The sequence below is a fragment of the Phaethon aethereus genome, assembly GCF_964289735.1.
Source record: "Phaethon aethereus genome assembly, chromosome: 4".
NCBI lineage: Eukaryota > Metazoa > Chordata > Aves > Phaethontiformes > Phaethontidae > Phaethon > Phaethon aethereus.
The window spans coordinates 78,817,088-78,842,762 of record NC_138578.1 but is presented as its reverse complement, the minus strand read 5'-3'; the positions used below and the strand labels follow the sequence as shown (position 1 = coordinate 78,842,762).

Below are 25,675 nucleotides of genomic sequence, written 5' to 3'. Positions count from 1 at the left end.
AAGGCTACAGCAAACACATTTTTCTCCGAACCAAACAAAAGCAGATTCCAAAAAAACAGTGAAATAGCACAGTTTGCTCTGAAGTTTGGCTCAGGAGCCTGCAAACTCCCATTTTTAATCCCCGAGCCATCACTCGCTTCCTGCATGGCCTCGGGTAAATCACTTCAGCTGTCTCACCACCCCCTCCCACTCCATCAATACACACCGCACCACCTCCAGCTCAGGGATTTCGCAAGGTTTAAATGTTTCGTGTTTATAGCGCGCTTTGGCCACGGAGCCCGCCTGCGCAAGTGCTCAACACCGGCTGTAAAACACAGGCGAGGCTTAGGAGGCCGGCTTTGCTTCCTGCTAAAAAGAGTGGCTTTACCCTAAACACTTCCAAACCTAGCCACATCGAAAGAAAAGAACTTAGTGACTTGCGGGGGGGAGGGGGGAGAGAAAAAAAAAGGGGGGGGGGCAGAGGGGAGAAAACAGGGCAGCCCAGCTTTTTATTTCTCCTGAGGGTGGGTAACCCACCGGTAACCCGACATGAAGGCGCAGAAGTGACGGACACGCCGTGCCTGCTGACCGGGGACAGAAGGCAGGCGAGGCCTGGGAGGACCGATACCTGTCCCTACCTTTTAACTTTTTCCTGTCAGAAAGGCACAGAAAGCTCTGACTCGGGGAGGGCAGACCCCCAGCTCAGCCCCCAGCAGCGAAATCTCCCCTGCTCGCCGGAGCCGGCCCGTAAAACGGGGCGGGAAGCCTCGGGAGCGCGAGAGAGCTGTTCAACCCCAAGGCTGGAAGGGGGGGGTCTCCCCTGAGGGTCCCCTAGCCCACAGAGGCCCAAAGTTTTGGGCCTTTAAACCCCGGAGGAAGGAGCCGGGCCCCGTCTCGCCAGGGAAGGGGTAAGGGAGCGGGGGGGGTGTCTCCACGTACTCTCGGTCTGGAGGATCTCCCGGCGCAGCCCGCCCGCGTACTGGATCAGCTCTTCCAGGCTGCGCTCGCAGAGCTGCCCGTAGCCCGAGAACTTCTGCAGCACCTTCTCCAGCTCCCGCTCCACCGTCACGCACTGGTCCATAGCGGCCGGCACCGGGCCGCGCTCCTGCTCCTCCGCCTCTTCCTCTGCCGCTGCCGGGCTCCCCTCTCTGCCCGGGCTCCCCTGCCTGCCCGCCCCACCCTCGCCGCTCTCCGCCAGCACCGTCCCGCCGGCGCGGCCCGGCCCGGAGCGCCGCTCGCTCCCAACTTCCCCGTCTCCTCAGGCTGCGGCAGTTGTGCACAGGCAGCGCCACGGACAAGCGGGGACCTCGGCGACACTCGGTACAGGCAGCGCCGTGGGCACCTTAGCTGGGGACCTCCGAGCCGCCCACGAAAGGCGGGGCAGGGATTATTACTCGGGCAGTGATGATTACTCAGGCAGAGCAGCGGGCAGCCCTCTCCTGCTGCCGGGACGGGACCGGGGGGCGGTCGGGTTACTTCTAGCGGTGCTCCGCCGTCCAGTGTGGCCTCGGAGGTCTTGGGCAGGGCTAAGCTATAGGCTTTTCGGTGAGGTGGCCTATGGGGTAGGCGGTAGGGAGATGGGATCCTTGAGGTGTTACGGCTCAGGCAGAAAGTTAGGCAGCTAAGAGCAGGGGCCTGAGAGGGCGCTGTTGCCATGGCGATGTGAAGGCAGCTGGAGGTGCCCGGGGAGGCAGCGGGGTCGGGCCGGATCTGGCAGTTCGCCGGGCTGGGCTGGCCCCGCAGGAGGCCTTGGAGGGCTAGGCCTGGCCATCCTCTCGCTCTCGGGGGCTGTGCGACTCCTTAGGCCGGCGTCGGGCGGCGCGCAGCAGCTGGGAGGCGGCAGGCCGAAGCCTGCGCTAGGGCCGATGGGGTGGGTGTAGTGTCAGCGCTGAGGTAAACCCCGGGACGGCGGGAACGCGCGACGGGGAGCTCAGTGCAGTGTTGTGGCACCTGGAGTAGAAGGGGGTTCACTCCCAGTCAGATTGCGGCCAATGCGTCTTGCAGCTGCCCCAAACATTTCACAAGTACAGCTTTAAACAGAGTCAGGGCTGCATTAAGAAGCCTGGTGTGCCAGAAACAGAACATTTAGCCAGTCATTAGGTTGTTAACTTGGTCACTAAACTTCCTCTTGAGTGTTATGTTGACTTACAAACAGAAGTCATGCATCTGACCGGCAAGAGTCTTAAAGAAATGTGCTCAGAAGAAATGTCTTGATTCGAATACCATTTGCGTAACATACTCCAACTTTGGTATTTGGAAATGGCAGCACAAGCCAGATACGACTCTCTTTTCTGTAGCACAGTACAACCAAAGCTCTTAATAAACTTGGACAAAGTTGACTGCAAAACCAGCATTTGGTTTGAGTCTGGGACAACGTTGCCTCATCTGTGCCCATAATGCTAGAACAGGATGAGAAAATGAAGAAATGTGTATTCTCATAGGAATACATGACTTGTGTATGTGCTTCCAAGTAGCTGCTATTCTGCCAGATTTAGGCCCAAACTGCTGCTTTTGTTTATATTCTTGCTCTTTATGTAATCACAGATGATGTTTGAAAACCTGCACATACCTCCTTGTTTCTTAGGTCATTAGTGTAGTGGTTCAATTTGTTAAGTTCTTCATTGCTATGGACTCCTTGATCATCTCAGCACATTCAAGCAAGGTCTCCTCATTTTATTTTATTTTTTTGGTCATTAAACAGAGCCTATCTTCTCCAGGGACCAATTAATAGTTTTTCACTGTTACAAAAAAAAAAAAAAAACAAAAAAAACAACTGCCTAGGAAAAAAAAAAATTAAGATTTAATTAATGTATTCTGCTCCTGCAAGTTGTTTTGGCCTTGATTGAAGTACGTGTCTGTGCTATTGATCACTGTGTTTGTAGGCGAGGAAAATTGCCACAGGAGAGGAAGGGGTGACTATAAGATAAACCTGTAGACTGCATAAAGCTCTGAGCAACCTGCTGTGGTGTCACAGCTGACTCTGTGTTGAGCACGAGTGTGGACTTCATAAACCTCCTGAGGCCCCGTCTAACCTGAATTACTGTCTGAATCACTACAAATCACATTGGGATTGCCTCACCCAAACAGTCGGCTCTTTAGCTGAGGTGTCAAATACTGGCCATTATATTACAGAATAACACCTATATATTAAATCTACTTCTGTTTGGCCACTTGCAGATAGTAGGAAACATCCGATTTAAAATTCCTCTACATAAAATAGTGGCTGGGCTGCTGTCGTCTTGCTTTGAGACTCTTGTACAGGCTTGTCGGTTTATTTAATAAATATCAGATGATGACAAGTAGTCACAGTTTCATACCCCGCATAAAAATGTGTTGAGATGCACCTACTTTAAAGAGCACACCAGAAGACTTTGTGTTGGTGAACTCCTAACAATTGTATTTACAGAGTTGGCTAGCTCTTAGGGAAAGTGGGTTTCAGGTAGTTTAAACATTAGTTTGCTGAAATTTACCTTGATTTATGGTATTATTAAAACCTTCCAAAAAAAGGGTATGATAATATTTTAACATGGTAAGGGTATGAATGAAGATGTTCAGTCCTTGGTTTTACTGACTTCAAAGTGGTAATACTTTTCTAATGTTCCCCATAGAAGTCTGGAAAGTGGATTATTGTTCATATTCCCAGGCTGTGCAGTCAGCAACTGCTCATAGGAGAGGATTGGGGAAGGAGAGGGAATCCTTGCCATTTATCAATGGGCAGCAGAGACGTCAGGTTTGTCTCTCTGACAAGAAAAGATGGCTGTCCCAGTTCTCAGGATTTGGTCTCATTCTCTCATAAATCATAGTTAAATAATTTTTGCTACCAAAATTGTTTAAAAGCAGGTCTTTGCTTTGGGTTTGTGTGTAAAGGTGGAATTTATATTCTTCATTCTCTGCACATTTGTAATATTTACTCTATGAGCACAGGACTGACTGACTGATGCCTGTTTAATGTTGTTAATTAGGTAGAGTTAACCCTGGGGTCTTTAAAAATGTCAGCATGTGTCATCTTTCTCTTCAGCACAAATGAATTTTAATTCACTGGTAAGATATTTAGATTTTCCAGATAATTAAAACTCCCTGAAAAATTGTTTGCAGGTGACATGTCAAAGACATTCTGAGTTGCAACTGGAAACCAACAAGTGACAGCTATATCTAGAAAATGTAACCATTGCCAGCAGGGTCAGCTTGGTAAGCCAGGGATGTAAAGTTAGGGAGGAAAGAGAGGACCAGAGAGCCTGGGAGAGGAACCGAATTGGTTTAGGTTTTCTCTGCCAGGCCTTGGGTCAACTCATCACCTGCAGTTCTTGGCCATACCTCTCATCGCCCTCCATGGGCAGCTCTGCCCTTGCCCCGTCTCATTGCCTGGCTGCTTCAGTGTTGGTAGCTGCTTTGCTTTTGGTTGTCCTGGGGGGGTTTGAGTAAGTGGTTTGAAACATCCTTTATACTTTCTTGAAACGACTCCAGGGTTTTGAGTTTTGGCAGATGATTAGCTTCGTCTCTGCAGGAGACTCGTCATCAGTTACCACTGGGGAATGTTAAGAATTGATTTAACTCAGCCCATGAGCATTAGGAAATGACATATTGGTGACAGCCTCCCCAGCAGTTGGTGTTGCAAATAGTTTAGCTGTGAGCATAGACTCATAATTGTTGCTAGGTGCTTTCCTGCTGGAGGAAGCAAGGGCATCCCCGAATGAGTTACAGGGGAGAAACACATGGATCGGGTGGAGAGGGGTCTGTGGCGCTCACTGAAAACAAACCAACCAACAAAAAAAACCCAAAACAATGATATGTTTTCTAACTACAGTTAAATATACACAGTTCCTGTTCAAATACCTAACTCCCATCTCTTCCTCCCACCTATCACTTCATAATAAGCTTGAGCTGCTCACTTGAAACAAAAGGCAGAGAAATGAGGCAACTTCTTGTACTTGTGACAAAAGAAATGGGCCTCCACAAAGCTTTTGAAACAGGACTGTATTGCTGGGTTGTGCTTTCAGGGCTCAGGGGAGCCTCTGGCCTAATGACAGGTGACGTTAAGTGTGCCTTTTGCTGGAAGCCTTGACTCTGATGGCTGCAATAACAAAGCCACTCTCATTTTTTGCCAAGGGGGAAGGATTTGTCTTATCGATGCTTTGCCACTTTCTCATTAGGGAGCTGGGCCCTGTCTCTCTTGAAGGGGGAGTTTACCAAACCGCAGTGGCTTTGAAGGAGAGGGCAACACTTCAACCCAGCCTCCCGTGAGCTCCTTCACTGGGCCGTGCCTCGGGGACCTTCTGTCCCAGGTGGGCCTCCTAGCTGAGGCTCGCTGCAAATCCAGCTGCAGTGCTGAAATCCCGTTGTATTTAATCGAGCAGCATCAGCACAGCTGGGTTTTGCAGTCCACCTCTAATCTTTAACACATAAAAATTCTGAAGAATATTTATATGATTCCCAGGGCAAGGCACAACATTTACCAGCCCATAAGGGCTTGTCTGCGAGCAGCTACTTCTGCAATCCCTCCACTCTTCCCCTTTCAAGAAACAAAATGAGCCCGTGGCTGAAGAAAACAGTGTCATGATTTTTCCTCTCGAGGAGGCCATGGTGGCTGTGCACCACCTTGCAAAACAAAATGGGCTGAACCTGGGTGGTTTGGTTTTTTTCTTTTTCTCCTTTTTAAATCCTATCGGCACGCTGAGAACCCTGTAAATGTGTTTTAAAGGCTCTGAGGAGTACAGCCACTTAAATGCTTGCTACAGGTCAATCCTAATGTGGCTTTTTGAAATTCGATAGTATAGAATCACTTCAGCATGTGCACTCTGGGGGGTTGTCAGTGTTTTTAAAATTAAGCTGTGCTATTTTTGTGCTGATCTGTATGAGTTGGCGATTTTCATGCAAATTATGGATTCTTAAAATAACTAAACATACAAAAGAAATGTTGAGTTTCCTTCAGAGGAGAGCCTTCGTCTCAGAGATGAAGCTTGATTTTAGTACATCTTTTGTAGCAGATTAAATGATGTCTTTGCAGCCTAACACCTCTTGTATAGCTCGGGATGATTATTTGTGGATCCACTTAAACGAGGATCCACGCTGCACTCTACATGCTTCTGGTGTGAAGAGCAGCCCCAACTTAAAACTCTGTCCGAAGCTGTGGTGCTCCTCGCCCGTTTAGCACCATGGGCTCCCAGTGCTCAAGTGCCAACGCAGGGCTGCAGGACCCCGGTTTCAGTCTGTGCAGCAGGATTTCACTTCATTATTTGCTTTAGTGGCAGCAAAAGGCTGGGAGCAGCGCTGGCACGAGGCAGTGGGGAGCAGGGCGATTGTACCTACACCGTACCCACGGCCAACAGCTCCCATACCTACACTCTACCCCCAGCCAACAGCTCCCTTACGCAGAGCCAACAGCTCCTGTACCTACACCGTACCTACTCCCCACAGCTCCCGTACCCACACTGTACCCACAGCCAAGAGCTCCTATACCCCCACTGCACCCACACCCCACAGCTCCCAGCAGCTCGAGTCCAACTACACGGTGTCCCTGAACCATCTTTAAACCGTCCGAAAGCACGGACTCTGTCCCGGCTGTATAAATACGTTTCTTCTCTACGAAAAAGGCCGATCCGGGGTTTGGTAAGATAGCCGAGGTATTTATAGATATATATATCATTTTTGTTGCAGCAGGTGCAGCCGTGGGCTCCGGGGTTGGTGCCGGGGGCGGGGCCGCCAGTGACACCCACGCCCGGTGACCCGGGGTCGGGCCGAGGTGCTGAATCACGGCGGGGACCGGGACATACACACACACACGGTGCCTGTCGGCCCGCGCGCCCCGCTCCCGCCGCCGCCCCGCCCCGCTGCACACGTCACTTGTTATGTCTCCGCCGGCGGCCGCGGCTCCGCCAGGGCGGGGACAGCGGTGGGGGCGCAGCGGGGGGGCCACGGCCCCGCGGCGCTGACAGCCCCCCCCGCTCCCTGCCCGCCCCGCGGCAGCCCGGCCTCCGGCGCGGCGCTCGGCGGGCCCCGCGCGGGCGGCCCCGGCGGGAAGATGTGGGTGAAGCTGTGCTGTTTGCTGCTCTACTTCCTGGCGCTCTTCGTCCTGGCCAGGGTGTTCGAGGCCGTGGCGTGGTACGAGAGCGGCTTTCTCGCCACGCAGCTGGTGGACCCGGTGGCGCTGAGCTTCAGGAAGCTGCGGACTATCCTGGAGTGCCGGGGGCTGGGGTACTCGGGGCTGCCCGAGAAGAAGGATGTGCGGGAGCTGGTGGAGAAGTCAGGTACGCGGAAGTACCCGTCCCCCCCCACGACCCACGCGTGGGGCAGGGGGTTGGTCCCCTGCCATCCCTGCCCGGGGAAGATGATCCCCGGTGATCCCCCGCGTGGGCTCCTGCCGCCCTCGGGGTGTGGGGCCCCGGCGCCCGTGGGCCAGCGCGCCGGCGGAGTGGCTCTGGGGAGCGGGCTGGTTTCCCCCGCCGGGGAGCGGGAGGCCGGAGCGGTGAAATGGAGGAAGGCAACGGCGAAGCGCGGGGGCGGTGACGCTGAAACAACCTCCGCGGCGCTGGGAGCCCGAGCAGGCTGCCCGAGGGGGAAGGCCCAGCGCTGCTGTGGCCGGCTGGGGCGGGGGGCCGGCGGTGGGTGCTCTCACGGCTGAGAGCAAATGTCGCCTGCCGTCCAAAACGGAGTGGGAAGAGCCCGAACGGATGCAGCGGATTGCTGTTGGCAGCCGGGCCAGCTTCTCCTCTGTGCTCCTCTCCCTGCTCGTCCGCTGCTTTTTATTACAGGTATTGCTGTCAAGATGGGTACCGAGGGGCGCGGTGGGCTTACAGAGGAGGAGCAGGAGTAGATCTACGTACCAAAAAAACCCCACCAACCCAACTGGCTTGGAAAAAGGCAGGGGGGCGTTTCAGAAGTAGGGAAAACCCGGTTTTTGGGAGATGATGAAGAGCAGTGGAGATGCAGGGAATGGCAGAAGTGTCCTGAAAGTAAGGATGCTGGCCTGGAGAGGCCGGAGGGAGCCGGCCCCGAGGGCTGGGAGATGGGCGGGTGTAATGGCCGTAGTGCCGACCGAGCAGGAAACTCTGGGTAGCTGCTTGTAAGCCGATGGTGGAAGGGCTGCTGGTGCGGGAGAGAGAAGTCCCCGTCATGGGGATACGCAGCGAGGGCTCAAGTGTCCCGACAGAAAAAAGAGAAGGATTTGGATGAATACAGTGACTGCCATAACCTTAAACATGCGAGCTCGTTTAAATAATTGATAGTAATGCTGGGCATTTAAATCTAATTCGCTTTTACTGTTCATTGTTTATTTATGTTGTTTATTTGCCTCTCCAACAGTAAAAAGCATTAGTTTCCAATCGCTTTCCCTCCTTGGCTGTCAGATACTTTCGTGATGTCATGATGTTTGGGTTGCAAATGCTGCAGGGAAGTGTTTAACTCTACAAACTGTATTAACCAACTTCTTCAAATGTCATGGAAACACTTCTCATACCAACAGGCTTTGCAGCATTTTTCCGTACATTTTTTTTTCCTAAATTCTATGAATACTCTTGGAAACCCCTCAAGGGTTTCAGCTGTAACACTTTTTTTAATCTTATATTTTGAAGGAAACGGCCTTTTTGGACAAGACTTAATTTCTTCAAGCTTAATAGATCAGTTATTAGAATGCTAGTTGTCGTTAGCAGCGTTTGTAATGATTGTGAAACAAAACATGAGAAGGAAGTGAGGTTACAAAGGAAACATTGTCAGATGATTTTACTGTGAGCTCTTTATGTCGCTAGGATTGGAGTTCGTGGGGACTTTTTCCAACTGTGCAAACAGAAGCCAACAGCTAAATTATTCTACCTGAGATTTTTTACTTGCAATGGGACAATCAACATGTTTTTTTCGTACAAACATTTTGGAAGTCTGTTTGAATTATCAGTGTTAAGGAGTTGGTTGCTGCAGAATTACTATTCTGTGAAATGAAAGCAAAGATACATGAATTACAATGGCTCTCAGCCACTGAATACTGTTATTTTCAGAGGGTGAGGCTTAGATGATGTTCATTTATTATTTTTGTGCGCTCAGTTGCATGTGTGGTACATCTGTGTAATCAGAAGCACAGAGTTAATGTCTTCCGTGGTCTCACAGCTGAAGTCAACTTGTTCATAGTCATGTCACTATACATAGAATTAAAATAACTTTAAAGTTCAGCTACCTTCGTACTGAAAAGGTTCTTTGAACTACCATGTGGGTAGTTAAACTGTTACTAGAATTTACAGAGTGATCTTGCTCAAGTGTCATTTTAATTGAATTTCTCCAATTGTCTCTTTTTCAGGAGACCTCATGGAAGGAGAGCTTTATTCTGCTCTCAAGGAGGAAGAGGCCTCTGAATCGGTTTCCAGTACAAACTTCAGTGGTGAAATGCACTTCTATGAGCTTGTAGAAGACACAAAAGATGGGATCTGGCTGGTACAGGTATAGAAATTTGATAATTTATTTTTATATATTTACCACATCCAAAGTGTGTTTCAACGGAGGGGTTTATGACAGTAGTTAAGTAGTAGTAAAAGTCGGTAACAGAGAAATGTGGCAAAGATAAACTACATCAAGGAATAAATCTGTTAAAAACAAAAAAAAACCCCAAGAAAGGCTGGAAGTGGCAGAGTTCCTATACAGACAGGAAGAAAAAAAACCTGTTAGTCTGTGGCTTGCTTTTTGAAAACCAGGTACTTTAGAACCAGAAAACAAGCAAAGCAGCACACGCTTAAGTACACAGACTGTGCGAGTACTTGGCCCTGGTATTGTACGAGCTTGTGTAATGTGTGAAGTAGATGCATCAAGTATAGATGCTCCCAGCTGGCACAGGAGGGGTGCCTCTGGCATTGCTCTTCCTTTTGGCTGCATTACATGCTCAGACCCAATTAGTTTCTGTTTATTTAAGGGGCTTAGAGCGCTCTTAAAAATCTCTGTTGCCTCTTCACAAAGGCAAGATCTCGGTGTGCTACTTCCCAGGCTAGCAGGCTGCTGCTACAACATAATCCAGTAGCTTAAAGTTAACCTTCTCCCAAACCTTGTGGGCTCACCGATTTTTAGTTAGTGTGTGCTTCACCAGGGCTGCATGAGAATAAGAGAACATTTAGGAAAAGAAAGACAGACTTTTGCAAATAGGATTCTGAAACAATCTATCATCACTCTTGAGAACCTAAGTAAATTAGACCAAAATGTAAAAATGCTTTTCTGCACCAACTTCTCTATTGAGAAGAGAATTTTTTTTTTTTTTTTTTTAGGCATAAATTCTCTGCTAACAGCCGCATCAGGCAATCAAAATTCTCCACCAGACAATTAATTGTTCAGTTGACAGTCTCCTGCCTGGTTTGGCTGGTCTCCTCACTTAATGTTTTCTATTTAAATAGATTATCACAATTTAATGACCTCCTGTTATTAGACCTGCACTGTCACCACATCACATCTCACCCTAAAATAGACAATGAGAAGACAGATTACCTTCACAGTCAAAACAGCATTTGTGTTTTGAAAAAGATGTATTTGGAGTTTATTGGATCTAAGTTTCAGGTTTAAATCATACTGAAGGGGATTCTTCCAGCAGAGAGCGTTGAAAGGAAGTTTACACATCTCCAAGCCAGTTGACAAATACAAGCATGAATAGGCTATGAAAAACATTCCCTCCTCTCCATGCAGCTCAGAAGAGTAAAATGTGGTAGTTCTCTGTTTTCTGTTGCTTGCAGAATTTTAATCGCAATATATTTTCAGCTAGCTTAATAATAGCAGATCAGATAGGCTGCATTTTGGTATCTTTAGAATGATGAATGTTGTCATCATTCTGGGAATATTTGCACAGCTATTCAGTTGGTCACAATAGCTGTGGAAAAAAAATAGTGGAATTAACTGAATAATTTGCTTGCTGAATGCTATTTGTTTCTCTGTAATAAAAACCACTAGATATGTCAAATTTCTTTTTTTCAGTCTTGCCTTTTGAGTTTGCATCACTTTGAGTTTTGATTTGCTCCCTTCCTCACCATAACTCCTATCTGGGTAACTCCTGCACCGGATTCTCCATGGCCTTTCACAGGTCTTCCTGTGTTCTTTTCTTAGACCTCATCCTTCCAAAGCTGCTTTTTATCATCGCTTCCCTGTTCTAATTCTTGATTACTCTCTCTTGCCCATTCCTCTTTACCGTTAGGCGTCCTGTGGAAACTTTACAGCTAATTAATCAGCTTGATGCCTAGGCAGGGGACAGTACAAGAGTGAGGATGCCTCAGATGGGTTTCGTGACCGCAGACAAGGTCGGAGCATTTCCCTGCTCTGTTGTTGGTACTGGCAGGGAAGCAGAAAGGATCTCCAGATCCTTTTCAGGACCCTGATCCCAAATCTGTGTTTCACAGTGGCTGCTGGAAAGCAGTAGAGGAAGAGGAACAGTTCTGGCCCAGCTAGAAACAGCTCTGGCTGTTGGTTGAGTTGGGTTTGAAGACTTTATGATGATGTATGGGAGGATGGGGACTCTGAAGATACTTTTACTTTCCCATGCATGTAAATAAAATCTCTGGGGTGACACAGGCTGGTAATGTGATAGCCATCACTGCATGCAGAGGTATTAAAGGAAAAAGAGGAAAAAATTAGTATTTCTTGATGTGTTTGACACAAATTCAGATGTGAATTTATCATTTAGAGGCAGCAAGACTAATTCCTTGAAGGAAGTCAAAGTCCATACACAAGGAAACACTGTTTTGTGGCTTATTTCTGGAAATCCACATGCAAAGCATCCAGGTTCAGTGGTAAATTGTTTACCAGTGTAGCTGTTCACAGATGCCCTCTGCTCCTATGTGGAGCTTCTGTAGACCCACAGACAACAGCATGTTCTCTCTACTATTAGCTCATGATCTCATCACCTTTCTTTTTATGCCTTTCCTCTTGCTTGCCAGCTGCTGTTGTGCACTTCTTTGGCTGGCAAGGAAGATGAGTAGTAGTTTCTACAGCTGCTTCTCTTGTTGGTAGAGGAGTAGCAAGTAACGTTCTTGCTTTTCCAGCCTCTGCTATGGTGCATGCTCTATGGTTAGTCTCTGGAAGCTTGTCACATCCAACAATATCATAGTCGTTATGACTTTTTAAAAACATGAAGTGATCTACAGATAAAAATCCTCTCTGAATGAAACTAAAACTAAATTAATGTATGTTTTTATTTTAAAAGTCCCTAATGTAACATAGTGGTAGAGAGAAGTAAGGGAAACTTTCTTCCTGGCATTGAAGCAGGAGGACAAACATTTTGATTGTGTCTGGCAGAGGTGCAAAGGGTATTACGGATATAAAATGTTGCAGTCTATTCTGCATCTCAGCTTCTTGTTCAAGTGATGTAGTCACAGAGCAACAGATGTGCCTACAGGATTTTGGTGGTAGTTCGTTTGTTCTTTCTTTTGCTTGCATGTAGGTTGAGTAATTTTCATGTTTGCCTATTCAATTTTGCCAGGTGATCAGTTGTTCTCGCTACAAGGAAATTAAGTAGAAACACTCAATTCTTTTAAAATACATCGTGCAGTATTTGTATCTTTTCCAGTAGCCCTTCAGCATCATTTACCATAGGATACCTAATTTTAACTGTCAGTATTCTTCTTGAGAGTCTTCATATCCAGCCAAGGGTGCAGAATACCATCTGCTAGAAGGTAATAGTTCTCAGATTGCCTGCACATCCTTGTTAATTCATTACAGTAGCTCATTTATTCTCAACTTCTGACTTAACTGACAGCTTAACTGAGCTGTTCAGATTGGTGCATAGATCACCCCACCTCCCTTGAGAAACTACACGTAATTTTGAGGTGGTTAATGTTTGTGTGCTATGATGGATGTAGTCTTTTGTCTTTGCCTGTTTTGATCTTCTTTCTCACGGTCTCTTTCTCAGAAAAGCAAAAAATCTTCAGACATCTTTAATCCATAAGGATGGATTCAGAACCAGTTGCGAGTTCTTTAGGAAAGACCAATTTTGTGGAAATTCAGTTTCAACTGCGCAATGCTGAATAATAAAAAGAGAGTGAGATGTCTCAGAATTAATAAAAGTACAGACAGTCATGTAGAAACTTATTGACGTTATCTGGAATAAGTGGGCTTTTTTCCATGCTTCTCATAAATAACTCACCAGTCCATTTATAATTGTATTTCTAAATGAGACTTGTCCAGATATTTTTATTTTGGATTTATCTATGGGAGGACAGTTTGCAACACAGCTGTTGATTATAAAGGGTGAAAAACATATAAGAAGCTTAAATAATAGATCAGGGTTTTTGAACCTTTGTATCTTTGTGGATCCCTAAAAATCTTCCAGAGTGCATGGGCTTTTTACAGTAGTATCATCAGGCTTCCTTTGCTCATTTACCCTCTGCTGGCACTGTGGAGGAATTCATGGACCTCGAGGGGTCTGGATATCTCAAACTGGAAACCACCAAACCAGACTGACAAGTCTCACATAGATACATACAACGTTACCAGTTTCATTAAGTTAGAAATCAGTTTTGCTTTTGGCAAAATCATTCAGTTTTTTCTGATTCAAATGTGTTTACGCCTTCGTGCAGAGACTGACTTGCTGAGGCTGGGCAAGGATTGACTGCTCCTGAGAGCGCTGCCTGTACATATGTGTGTGCAGCAGGAAATGGTGTCTCTTATTAAATTGGTTTTGTTCTTCCTGATGGTTTAAAGCCTGTCATAGCGCCCTAGTGCCCAGAGTTGATGAGCACTTGGAGTTGTTGTCTTTGTGTCTAAGCTGTAAAACCAAGTTTTGACTATTCATGTGTATTCAAAATTGTGTGCTCTTGGTATGAGCAGGTGTGTTGACACCTGGTATCCTGGCTAAATTCCAGCTGAGATAATGCCTGAGCTTCCCTCGGCGCCTTCATTTGGGTAGTTTTCTCTTCCTTTCGTGGCATGCACTCCTATCCCATAAGGGCTGAGAGATGCTGCCAATGTGAATATTTTTCCATCACAAAAAATATATATAAAAGAAGACATGTGCATCACTTAGCTCGGGGCTTCTGCTGTATTGTGATGATCTCTCAATTCTTGCTTTCTGCTTTGAGTTCTTTTTTTAGCATTGTTCCCATCTCTCGTGCAATGTAACAAACACAAATGGAATGACTCTTAATCAAACCAGCAAGGCACAAGGGCTGTAAAACATGCAAAGTAGACAATTCATAAGGATGTTTTTCCCTCTAGTGTTACTGAGGTTACTTTAGATTTTTTGAGGCCATTAGAAGCAGTAATAACTAGTTTTAAGGGTTGATTTTAAAATGCCCTCTTTCCAAAAGCTATTTGTCAAAGGCATTCAGGTTCTGTGGGAAGTTACCCTTGCATATACCGTGGTCTCAAAGTACTCGGGTTGCTGCAAGTTGTTGGAGTGGAAGCAACTTGTTAAAGAGTGGTGTTCTCATTCCAGATGGTATACCAGGTCTTGTGCACGGTACATTGTAGGGATTATTCCCCATTAAAAAAATACCAGTTAATCCTATTTTAGTACCTTTGCTGTAATTCTTCTTATGCATCAAATGGTTAGTACCTGTCTTTCCCCTGTATATCTTAACCATAGGAGAAAGCAGAGAAAATAACTGAAAGAGCTAGAATGGGTTAAAATCATGAGAGGTGAAATACCATGAAGTGGTGTTTGTTCTCCATTTGTCGATCTCTGACTTTCATTCTCATGCCTTGTGATATTTGAACATTTTTAGTTGTGGGTGAGCTTCAAAACTTTACTGAGACCAAATCTTGTTACAGTGACCTGTTTTGAAATCTCTAGATAGCTGTCTAAAAGCAATTGAACAATATCTGGTTTAAATGAACAGAAAATAGGAGAATGCTTAAGTAAGGCTACTATCGTGTTGTGCTTATGTACTGCTGGAGTATCAGAGCAGGAATCTGTCTTTGCATATCGCATTGCTACCACAAACTTTAAGAACAGCAGTGTTTCCTTGAGCCACTTCAATTTCTGTCCCATCTTTTACTGCTATTATAAGAATGTATGTTTCATATAATAGTGTTTAAAAAAAATCTTTAATGGTAACTGGGAAATAAAGGAGCAACTGCATCGATGACAGTTAGGAAGTAGATACTGCATTTACCTGAGACACATGTGTTTTGGATTAAGCAAGGGAGGCAAAGTGTCTTGCTGATGTCCTATGTTTCCAAGTGTTTATAGCTTTCTGTCTCCTCGGTATTTGTTCTTAGGGTCTGTTTGCTTCTTTAATGTCATAACTATGACTATTTTAACTTATAGATCAAAATGATTCTATTAACTACGTTCTCGATTGGCCTCTTCTGGGACAGTTCTGTCTAATTCAAAGTCAGGAGAGCTCTTCCAATGCAAAAGCTACCTATGCAAATGCCTATTGAAATCATCAGGGTTTTGATGATTTCAGTATTGTATGTCCCTAGATAAACTGTATTTTAACTTTATTTTCTCTGTAAGGCACCTTTTTAGATATTTATGGAAACTAAACAAGAAAAGTCAATCGGAACATGTAGAAAAGTGAGAGATTTCCAAACCTCTGTCTTTCCATTTTTACTTTGCACATCTTGGTGGCATAACTTACCTGCAGTATTTCATTGTTGTTGGTTGAGAATCTGCTGGCCTTTTGGAATATTATGTGGTCTTCCCAAATTCACAGATGGAATGCGAAGAAACTTGTGTCTGAGGCTTCAGAGGATGTGCAGTGAGGGCCTGTCCTACTCCAGCATCTTCTTCCACTAAAGAAGCTAGTAATTCATATGTAGAGGAGAGATGGTAATTCAGACCCTGCAGTTAGAGCTAGTCTTCCAGCCTGGGTTAGGTCTAGATTAAGGAGCAGATCTATTCTGTGATGTGGGATTGTTAAATGGCTGGGTTACTTTGATCTATTGGATTCCCTTAGCCCGTTAAGATGATAAATGGATTAATTGGGTTATCTTTATTGTCTTTCTGGTCACCCTCGCATATGATATTTTGCAGATTGTGAACATAGCTAATAATAAGAAAAGCTTGAAGGGTTTGTGTTCCTCTAAACGTGGTGTTTGTTTCCCAGCTCTGCTAGCTGATCTCATAAAAAATACCTTCTTCTGTAGAGGTTTGTCTTTATTTCTTCAAAATGAGACGGAGCATATGACTGAAAGGGACCTTCTTGATGAGTGAGTTCAGCTCTCTGCTGGACTCTGGAATATGTATTTATAAAATACTTTGCTGTCTTTCTTAAAGCATAAGTTATCTGAGTGTAATACTCCTACTGACTGTTCCCTTCTTCTGGGAAACCTGGGTCCAACTTCTGGCCTAAGCATATTCATGGCTAATTTGTTCCTATTTTGCTTAAATTGACATCAACCCTTAGTTTCACTGACTCCTGCTGTCTACCCCACTACTCGCAGTATGTGAGGTCAATCAACCAGTTGGTTTTGTCGGGCATAATATATCCTGAGCTTTGCTTATTTCACAGCCAGTTAATATTGATGGCTCATAGTACCTTTTGGATCAACTAATAGATCCAAGCTTTTCCTCCCATTGCTGTTTCTAACTGATGAACTCCCCGAGTGTCCTGTTCATTAGTGAGTTCAAGTTCATTTCACAGAATCATTAAGGTTGGAAAAGATCTCTTAAGATCATCAAGTCCAACCATCAACCCAACACCACCATGCCATTTAAACCATGTTCCACATCTACAAGTTTTTTAACACTTCCAGTGATGGTGATTCCACCACCTCCCTAGGCAGCCTGTTCCAATGTTTGACCACTCTCTCCGTAAAGAAATTTTCCCTGATGTCCAGTCTAAATCTTCCTTGTCGCAACTAGAGGCCATTTCCTCTTGTCCTATCGCTACTTACTTGGGAGAAGAGACCAACATCCATCTCACCACAACCCCCTTTCAGGTAGTTGTAGAGAGCAATGAGGTCTCCTGTCAGCCTCCTCTTCTCCAGACTGAACAACCCCAGTTCCCTCAGCTGCTCCCCATAAGTCTTGTGCTCCAGACCCCTCACCAGCTCCGCTGCTCTTCTCTGGACACGCCCCAGCACCTCAATGTCCTTCTTGTAGTGAGGGGCCCAAAACTGAACACAGGATTCGAGGTGTGGCCTCACCAGTGCCGAGTACAGGAGCACAATCACTTCCCTACTCCTGCTGGCCGCTCTAGTGCTGATACAGGCCAGGACGCTGTTGGCCTTCTTGGCCACCTGGGCACACTGCCGGCTCATACTCAGCCGGCTGTCAACCAGCACCCCCAGGTCGCTTTCCGCCGGGCAGCTGTCCAGCCACTCCTCCCCAAGCCTGTAGCGTTGCATGGGGTTGTTGTGACCCAAGTGCAGGACCCGGCACTTGGCCTTATTAAACCTCATACAGTTGACCTCCGCCCATCGATCCAGCCTGTCCAGATCCCTCTGCAGAGCCCTCCTGCCCTCCAGCAGATCAACACTCCCACCCAACTCGGTGTTGTCTGCAAACTTACTGAGGGAGCAATTTCTGACACTCTGCATGACAAGATTTGTGCAGCTCCTCCTGTATGGCATTATAATCCTCTTTTGTACACAGACGTGCTTCCCAATTTTATGTCATCTTTGAGAGACTTCATGTTTCTTCAGGAAGGGCATTAATAGGAATATATGCTGAATTGAGCTTAAATCTGTTAAGAAGTCTGTTAGCACCTTTCTGGCGTTTTGATGTTCTCTTGCCTAGCCAATTTCTTACTCACTTTAAAACTCTTTTTTTAACTCACTATAAAAACTCACCTCCAGTTCTCCTGAAAACTTTCCATGTGGCACAGTACTAGATACCCTACCAAAGTCCAGAAGGAGTAGTACATTCCTTTCTCTTGAAACACTGTTCTTTTCTTCCAGGAAAAGATGGATTTTTAACTCTCAACTTAATCAGGAGTGAAACTTCATTAGTAATTCCATGCTGGAAAGGGGTGGAAAATTCAACCATCTCTGCACCTTTAAAATTTGTTCTACAGTTTTGCATACTGTTGAGATCAAACTGGTCGGATAATTTTTTTTCATTTGCTCTTAAATATAGTTACTAGCTCCTTATTCTCCTGTCAAAAAGTGAATTACTCTGACAAGGCTTTTATAAGAAATCTTCGCAGGTTCACATGTAACTTGGTGTGCTCATTGTATTACAGTTCTGGGATGGAGATCACCTGCTTACTCTGATTTAAGTGCATTAAGTTATTTGAGTTTGTATCACCTGAACGTGGAAACAAGTCTGTTCCCATAAACTTGCTAACCTGTCCATGGCCAGTCAGCTCCTCTTCAGTGAAAACTGAGTCAGAGCATTAATTTAATTTTAAAAAGGAAATTATTTTACATTTCTATCCCATCTTCATTGTATTGTGATCCTGCTGCTTCCCCCTTTTCTATTCTTATTCATATGCCTAAAAACCTTTTGGTACCACTTGTAATATCCTTTGTGTGGTCTAACTTGAATTGCTCATTTTTCCTTACTTCTTTTTTATTTCCCGCATCTTTTTTTTTTTTTTTGCTAGTTTTTCCTTTTGATCTTTTTTCATTCCTTGTAGATTCTCAAACTATTTCTAATGTCTTTTTGGAAGTGCTTACTAGTAACAAGTGCAGACTTGGCAACTTTTTTTTTCCCTTGCTTGAAATAGAAAATCCTGATAGCTTTAACACTTTGGACTTGAAGAATTTCCAGGCCTATTCCACATTCAGATTCCTGGTCTCCTCAGTCACAGGTTTTTAAGCTAAATTTCATAGCTTATCAAAATTCACACTTAAAAAAAATCTGTTACAAATGTTTGCAAGTTATCTTTAATTTAAACTGAATTAGATTGTGATTGCTTAACCTGCGGTATTTTCTCAGACTCCCTCATCCACAGAGATGATGACTGCTTTCCAAAATACAAACCCTTGCTTCTGCGTGGTGAGTTTCCCATGTTGTAAGTGGGTGCTGTCTGTAAGGAGCAGCTGCAATGGACATGCTTATTTGGGTTTTTTTGTCATAATGACATAAAAAACCCACGAGCCCGCGAAATTTTTCAAAGCTTTAGTGTGCAAAACAATAGTAGGGTTCTATCTTGTTACAAAATACAAACTGCTAGCTCTGTCGTTGTCCTTCAGCATAAATAAATTTCTCCAAGAGGAAGGACTTTTTCATAGGCAAGGAATTAAACTGGTATTAAAGAATCCACCAGTACAACCAGTCAGGTGACAGTAAAACACACTGGTGACCATATTTGCAACAAATCTCCTTCTCTTGACACTTAAAGTGAATATTGTCATATCAGACTGAAGAAAAAGCTGAGCAGGATCGGTTCTCCTGCATATAACTTCAGCATATTCTCAAAAACTGTGCTAGGCTTTCTCGAAACATGCACACAGGATTTTGGAAGCAACTGATCTCTGAGTAGTTGTACCAAAGAGTAATCCAGTTGCCAACATTTTACTGTTAGGCTTACTAATGAAACACAGTGATGCCTTACTATGTTGGATGCATTCATCATGCTGTAGTAGCTCAGACGATATGCTGGTGTTAAGGCGTCTTTAGGAATGTGGTCTCTCTTAATTGAAGTACATGAAAGGAAGAAGTTTAAAATATTCGAAGTAATTGCTTCAGTTACATCGGATGATGTAAAGAAGCCTCAGTGGGATGGCATGTTGCCCCAGCTGGTTGTCTTGGTGCTTGAAGGTTATGTTTAGCTAATGAAAAAGGCTTTTTGATGTGATGTGTGTGTTTTGAGAATAACTTGAAGGATTCTTACCTAGATGATCACCTCTGATTTTATTTAAACATGTTGGGTTCCATGGAATGGGAGCATAAGCTGTGACTTCAGTTTAGCTTTGTTTCCTTATGTGGAATGTTCTGCTTAGTGAATTCTCTGATTTTTTCGTTTCTGAGTGGATGCTACTTGCCACAAAGCAAGTATTTTGTTTTGAGTCTCAAAGGCCAGACGTGCTTTCCAGCTCTGCATCTCAACCTGTACACAGAGAACTGTTAATCCCGGCGACAGCCTAACTTCCAGAGGGAAGCTGGCATTTCAGATTATTAAGTCAGAAAATAATTTAATGGCGGGTAAACAAATACCTAACAAATGGAAGTTTCAAAATTTAATTTAAAAATGTATTTTAAGTGGTTGCCAGTCAGCCTGCAGAAGCATGTGAGGCATTTCTAAAATAGAAACTGTGATGGCTCATGGAATAATGCATGATCAGTCATGTCATTCAAAATTACCTGTCAGCAGCAGGCAGGCAGGTTTTTCTTTTTCTCTTTCATTTTTTTTCCTTCCCTGTACAGTTATAAGTCGGAGGATGAGTGCTTGTTCTTTGTCATTCATGTCTGCAGAAGCTTACGTTCAGGTAACCTGAAGTACTACTTTAATATACTAGGTTAGAACAAATTAGACCTTGGGATATATCACAGTGAATTATCCTCCTGAAATGGCAGATGAGACACTGGAGCTGGTGGAACAGTCACGTGAAGTTAGAGTGAGTCACTGGCAAAGCTGGAAGGAGTCAAGATTTTTAGGCATTATCTGGGAGTTTAATCACTAATTTTCACCGCTTAGGAGCGGTTGTTGGCAGTCTAATCTGGTACCAGGTACATGTGTTCCAACTCATTTTACTTGCTCTGAGACAACCTTTCTTTCATATGTTGTAACTCTTCATGGAGAACTGTAATAAAATAATGGTCTTTTTTACTGCGAAGAAGAGGAACCTGCTGCACCCTCTTCCCTTCTCCCCTACTATGAACTGGTTAATGATAGTTTTGTTATCTTCCCGAGGTTTTTGTTAACTACCACTGATTTTCAGATCTTAACAGATACTTAAAATGGTGATGCACTTTTGTCTTTCTGCAGAAACTGTATTTCTGTCTTAGAGCTTAACTCTCTAAAGACACTTGGTGTGACTACCGGTTGTACATACCTACTGTATGTTCTAAGAGAAGGGGAAGACAATCTCAAGGGTGACTAGATCTCTGTTTCCATGAAGCTTGCTCTTTATTTCAGGAAGCAAACTTACTGTGATGCTAAATTATTATTTCCTTTTGGCAATAGGTCATAGCAAATGACAGAAGTCCACTGGTGGGTAAAGTCCACTGGGAGAAAATGGTGAAGAAAGTATCAAGATTCGGCATACGTACTGGCACTTTTAACTGTTCCAGTGACCCCAGGTACATTCTTAAAGGATTATCTAAATCCCAAGAATATCTTAAGCCTCAACTGTGTTCTGGCAGTGGGGCTTGCTGTGTTGTAAATGTAGCTGTGACAGAAGGTGGCTTTATTCATGGTTTTATCTCTACTAAAGTCTGTTCAGAATTCTCTATTATATTATTTATCAGCATCAGAAACACAGATCTGCAGACTCCTAAAGCATTATGTGGGAAATACATGATCAGACTATGTGGAGGGTAATACAGCAATGGATGGGAAAGAATAGAAGAATCTGGCCTTACAGTCCAGGCATTTGGGGACAAGAACTGTGCTTGCTTAGGACAAAGCTGAATATATATAGGCTACGTAAGAGAACAATATCAGTTGTAGAGTTGTTATATTGCCATCTGGAAAGGAGAAACACAGGTTAGCATGAACCTTGCAAACTGTGCCTGCTTCTCAGGATTACTGACAAATCCTGTTCCCTGACAAATGTATATATGTTTATATATAAACTTGGACATGCCCTTTGACAACATACAGTCTGCTATGCAAGAGTCACTGTTGTCTGCATATGATTTTGAACAAGGAAGAAGAGCAGAGCCAAAGAAACTATTAATAATTCTGCGCTGCTGTAAAAAGAATTTTTTTAACATTTTGTGGGAAGCGTTTGCTTCATATGATGGGAAACTTTGTCTAGAATTCCAGTGGTTTGTATGGCTATGCGCACATCTCGCACAGCTTAAGTCCTAAATGTTTACAGAAATCTCAAAGTTAATCATAAGAGAAAATTCTTAGACTTTGCAGTGCTTAGCAAAATAATGTTGTATAATCCAAACACTGGTATTTGAACATCTTAAAAATTTGGCAGTGTTTTCTCTTTGCATAGCTGCTAACTAGTCTTAATGTTATGATCAAATACTATGTTTTAAATGAATTAATTTTTAATACAGGAAACGTTTTGTTGAGTAAATCCTTGTGAATAGTTTTCATCAGGCTGCAGCTGAAATGCAGAAGAACACTGCATGCTACAGCAGGCAGATTACCTTTATTAGTGGGGTAATATCTTATAGCTCCTTCTAAAAATGTTACATTCCAATTCCTGAGATGGGGAGTTGTAATTGTTTACATATAAATTGATAGACCAAAACTAGGGAGGACGGCTAGTGAATGAGGCTGATGGCCCCTGTTATTTCAGTGTGCAGGATTCTCAGAGACAGTTTGCATGCCTGCTGGCTCTGTAATGTTTTGATTGTTGAAACTTGCCAGACATTTGCTAAAAGGACTAGATATATCGGGTGGCATAATGATGCTGATACAAAATATGCATGAGAGAAGGGATCTTCTGAGTCACCAGACTTGTCTCACAGTTACTGGGGTCTGGACCACGACTTGGGTTTCAGCCTTGAAGAGCCTCTTTTTTACGTGTGGACCTGGAGTTCATCCCATCTCAGCACTGCCTGCCAGAGAGCGGGGGTATTCTTTTAGCCCAAACCATCCGGCAGCATGTGTTTGCTTCCTCCTCTACCAGTTTTGTGGTGAGCTCTCTCACCACACCTCTTAGCCGGTCTGTGTCCTTCCAACATGGCACCGGTAGGAAGGGGACACTTGTCAGCTTTGTTAAAGCAACTGCGAAGAGACCAGTGTCTTGTTAACTTCACCCCACAGCTGCTTGGCAAAACTGGAACGGAAGGAAGGACTAGGAAAGTTATCTGCAGGCTCGGGAAAGCTGCGAGACGTGGAGTTACACTGTAGTGGTTATCTTCTGGGCTGGAAGGTGAAGGAAAAATAGCTTCTAACACTAAAGCTTTATAGTGAAGAGTGAAAAGTCAGCTTGTGTATTTTTGAAATCCAGTTACAAAGCATGACTGACTGTATGGCCTTGTTTACTATAACAACCTATGAAAATTAACACTATTCCTCTCCCCGTTTTATGAATATGTATCTCTCTACAACATTTCTGTAAGACAGATAACAATACACTTTGCCGGAGAACACTGGGTGCCCCTATTTCCTACTTTTTATTATATGTAAAGATTCCTGGGTCCTCAGCATGTGTCATGTTTGGGCTCGTAACAGAAGTTAAGGACTGCAGCTCCAAGGGTATGAAACTCTATGATCTAACTTGCCATTTTCTTTGTAGGTACTGCAGGAGGAGGGGTTGGCTGAAATCCACACTCATTATGTCGGTTCCACAAACCAGTACCTCCAAGGGAAAAGTAATGCTTAAGGAATACAGTGGGCGCAAAATCGAAGTGGAGCACATTTTCAAATGGATCACTGCCCATGCTGCTTCTCGGATCAAAACCATCTACAACTCCGAGCATTTAAAAGAAGAATGGAACAAAAGTGATCAGTACCATGTGAAAATATACCTGTTTGCCAACCTTGACCAGCCTCCAGCGTTCTTCTCTGCGCTAAGTGTGAAGTTTACTGGAAGAGTAGAGTTTATTTTTGTGAATGTGGAGAACTGGGACAATAAAAGTTACATGGCAGAAATTGGTATCTACAAGACACCATCATACATACTTAGGACTCCCGAGGGGATTTACAGGTATGGAAATAACACCGGTGAATTTATATCACTACGTGCCATGGATACCTTTTTGCGCTCGTTGCAACCAGAAGTTAATGATTTATTTGTTTTAAGCTTGGTTTTGGTTAACCTGATGGCTTGGATGGACCTGTTTATTACACAAGGCGCTACTATAAAGCGTTTTGTCGTTCTTATAAGCACTTTAGGGACGTATAATTCATTATTAATTATTTCCTGGCTACCCGTGTTAGGTTTTTTGCAACTACCCTACTTAGACAGCTTTTATGAGTATAGTTTAAAACTCTTCAGGTACTCTAACACAACTACTTTGGCTTCTTGGGTAAGAGCCGATTGGATGTTCTACTCTTCGCATCCAGCCCTCTTCCTCAGCACATACCTTGGTCATGGTTTATTAATTGATTACTTTGAGAAGAAAAGAAGACGCAATAACAACACCGATGAAGTAAATGCTAATAATCTGGAGTGGCTGTCAAGCCTGTGGGACTGGTACACCAGCTACTTGTTTCACCCTATTGCTTCTTTTCAACACTTTCCTTTTGACTCGGATTGGGATGAAGACCCGGATTTGTTCTTGGAGCGGTTGGCTTTCCCCGATCTCTGGCTTCACCCTCTGATACCAACCGATTACATAAAAAACTTACCGATGTGGAGGTTTAAATGCCTTGGCATCCATTCTGATGAGGAAATGCTGGAAACCTTTCAAGACAGCGAAAGTGACTCTGACAGTGAGAACAAAGAGGTCTTCAGTAGTGAAAAGGAAGTCTCGGAGGACGATGAGCTAACCACCTTTCATAGGCGCAGCAGAGAGCCTCGGTGCAGTGCTGAGACCTGTTCGTGTGCCAATAAATATTGTCATCACGAGCCATATGAACGGAAAGCGAGATCCTACGGCTCGTACAGCACCGCAAGTGACATGGAGCCAGATTGGTCAGCTTGGCCCTCCGAGATGTTGCACTGTACAGAATGTGTTGTGTGTCTAGAAAATTTTGCAAACGGTTGTCTGCTCATGGGCTTGCCGTGCGGCCACGTGTTCCACCAGAATTGCATCGTGATGTGGCTGGCTGGCGGGCGACACTGTTGCCCCGTCTGCAGGTGGGCTTCGTACAAAAAAAAGCAGCCATACACACATCCGCAGCCTTTATCAAATGATGCTCCGTCTTAGCTGTGTGCTGATGTCCTTTGTAAGCTTTCAGGATATTACTGCTTGCCTTTTAAATGTTAGTCACTTAAAAGATTATGTGGTTTGAAGTTTTAGTTTAAATGTTAGTGCAGTGAACTAAAATATACATGATGCTAACGTTAACGACAGAATCATTTGGTTGCCTTGTATGTTGAACTGAATGCATACTTACCGTACAGTAACTTTTTCTTTTCAACATCTGGAAACTTGATGCTGTTTTTGTAAGCACAAAAATCAAGCCTACAACAGAAGCGTATTCCAGCAAAAGTTTACAAGTTAGGATGTGGGTGAAATTGAAATTCTAATTGGAGGCAGTTGCTTAAGTGTTTCTTATTTTAGAGTCTGTTCAGCACATCTTTGTTGAATAATGTATGTTGTAAGACAGTACCATTTCAAAAGAACTCAGTGAAATAAATTATTTTAAAAGGAGATTTGTAACGTTAATTGTTTTGATAAATATTTTATGTGTATGGTTATGGATGTCTTGCTGGCCTGATTTATCTGTGAAGACAATAAAAATATAACACAACTTTTGTGACTAATAAATCATCTAACGATGCAGGGATTCATTGCTCCAGTGTTAGCCACTGGCCAAGTGGAAGGTGATGGCGTTTCACTGTGAGCTGCTTCCTTTGTAAGTCCTCTGTATTGAGGTGCTGCTCTACGTGACCGGTGGTTTTCCAGTTGATTACCAACTGCTTTATCAGATGGAGACCCTCTTCTATCAGCTGCCTCTCCAGCACCCTTGTCTGCAGACATCCAGGAAGGCTTTATGATAGCCCCTTTACAGCCTCAAAGTAAATCGTCGTGAAGTAGCAGAATAGTGTCATGTAGTGATAAAAGTGGCTTGCAAAGGTAAAAATTGCCAGATTCCAACTGCTGGTATTTTGAAGCAAT

The 25,675-nt window shown here is 44.2% G+C and overlaps 2 protein-coding genes across 2 annotated transcripts in view; one reads left to right on the top strand and one right to left on the bottom strand.

The window, feature by feature from the left end:
* The window catches only part of RMND5A (required for meiotic nuclear division 5 homolog A), a gene marked incomplete at its 5' end in the record, with an annotated part of 29,053 nt that extends 27,993 nt beyond the window's left edge, over window positions 1-1,060 (bottom strand). Inside the window, one exon of the mRNA XM_081999386.1 lies at window positions 919-1,060. Within this exon, the coding sequence (XP_081855512.1) occupies window positions 919-1,060 (142 nt within the window). The remainder of the gene's footprint in view (window positions 1-918) is intronic.
* Window positions 1,061-6,886: 5,826 nt separating this feature from the next.
* RNF103 (ring finger protein 103) lies at window positions 6,887-24,818 on the top strand. Its single transcript, XM_081999087.1, has 4 exons — window positions 6,887-7,223; window positions 9,260-9,399; window positions 20,946-21,061; window positions 23,185-24,818. Exons 1-4 carry the CDS (start codon window positions 6,998-7,000, stop codon window positions 24,758-24,760), a joined length of 2,058 nt encoding a protein of 685 aa, XP_081855213.1. The 5' UTR covers window positions 6,887-6,997; the 3' UTR covers window positions 24,761-24,818.
* Window positions 24,819-25,675: the final 857 nt, after the last annotated feature.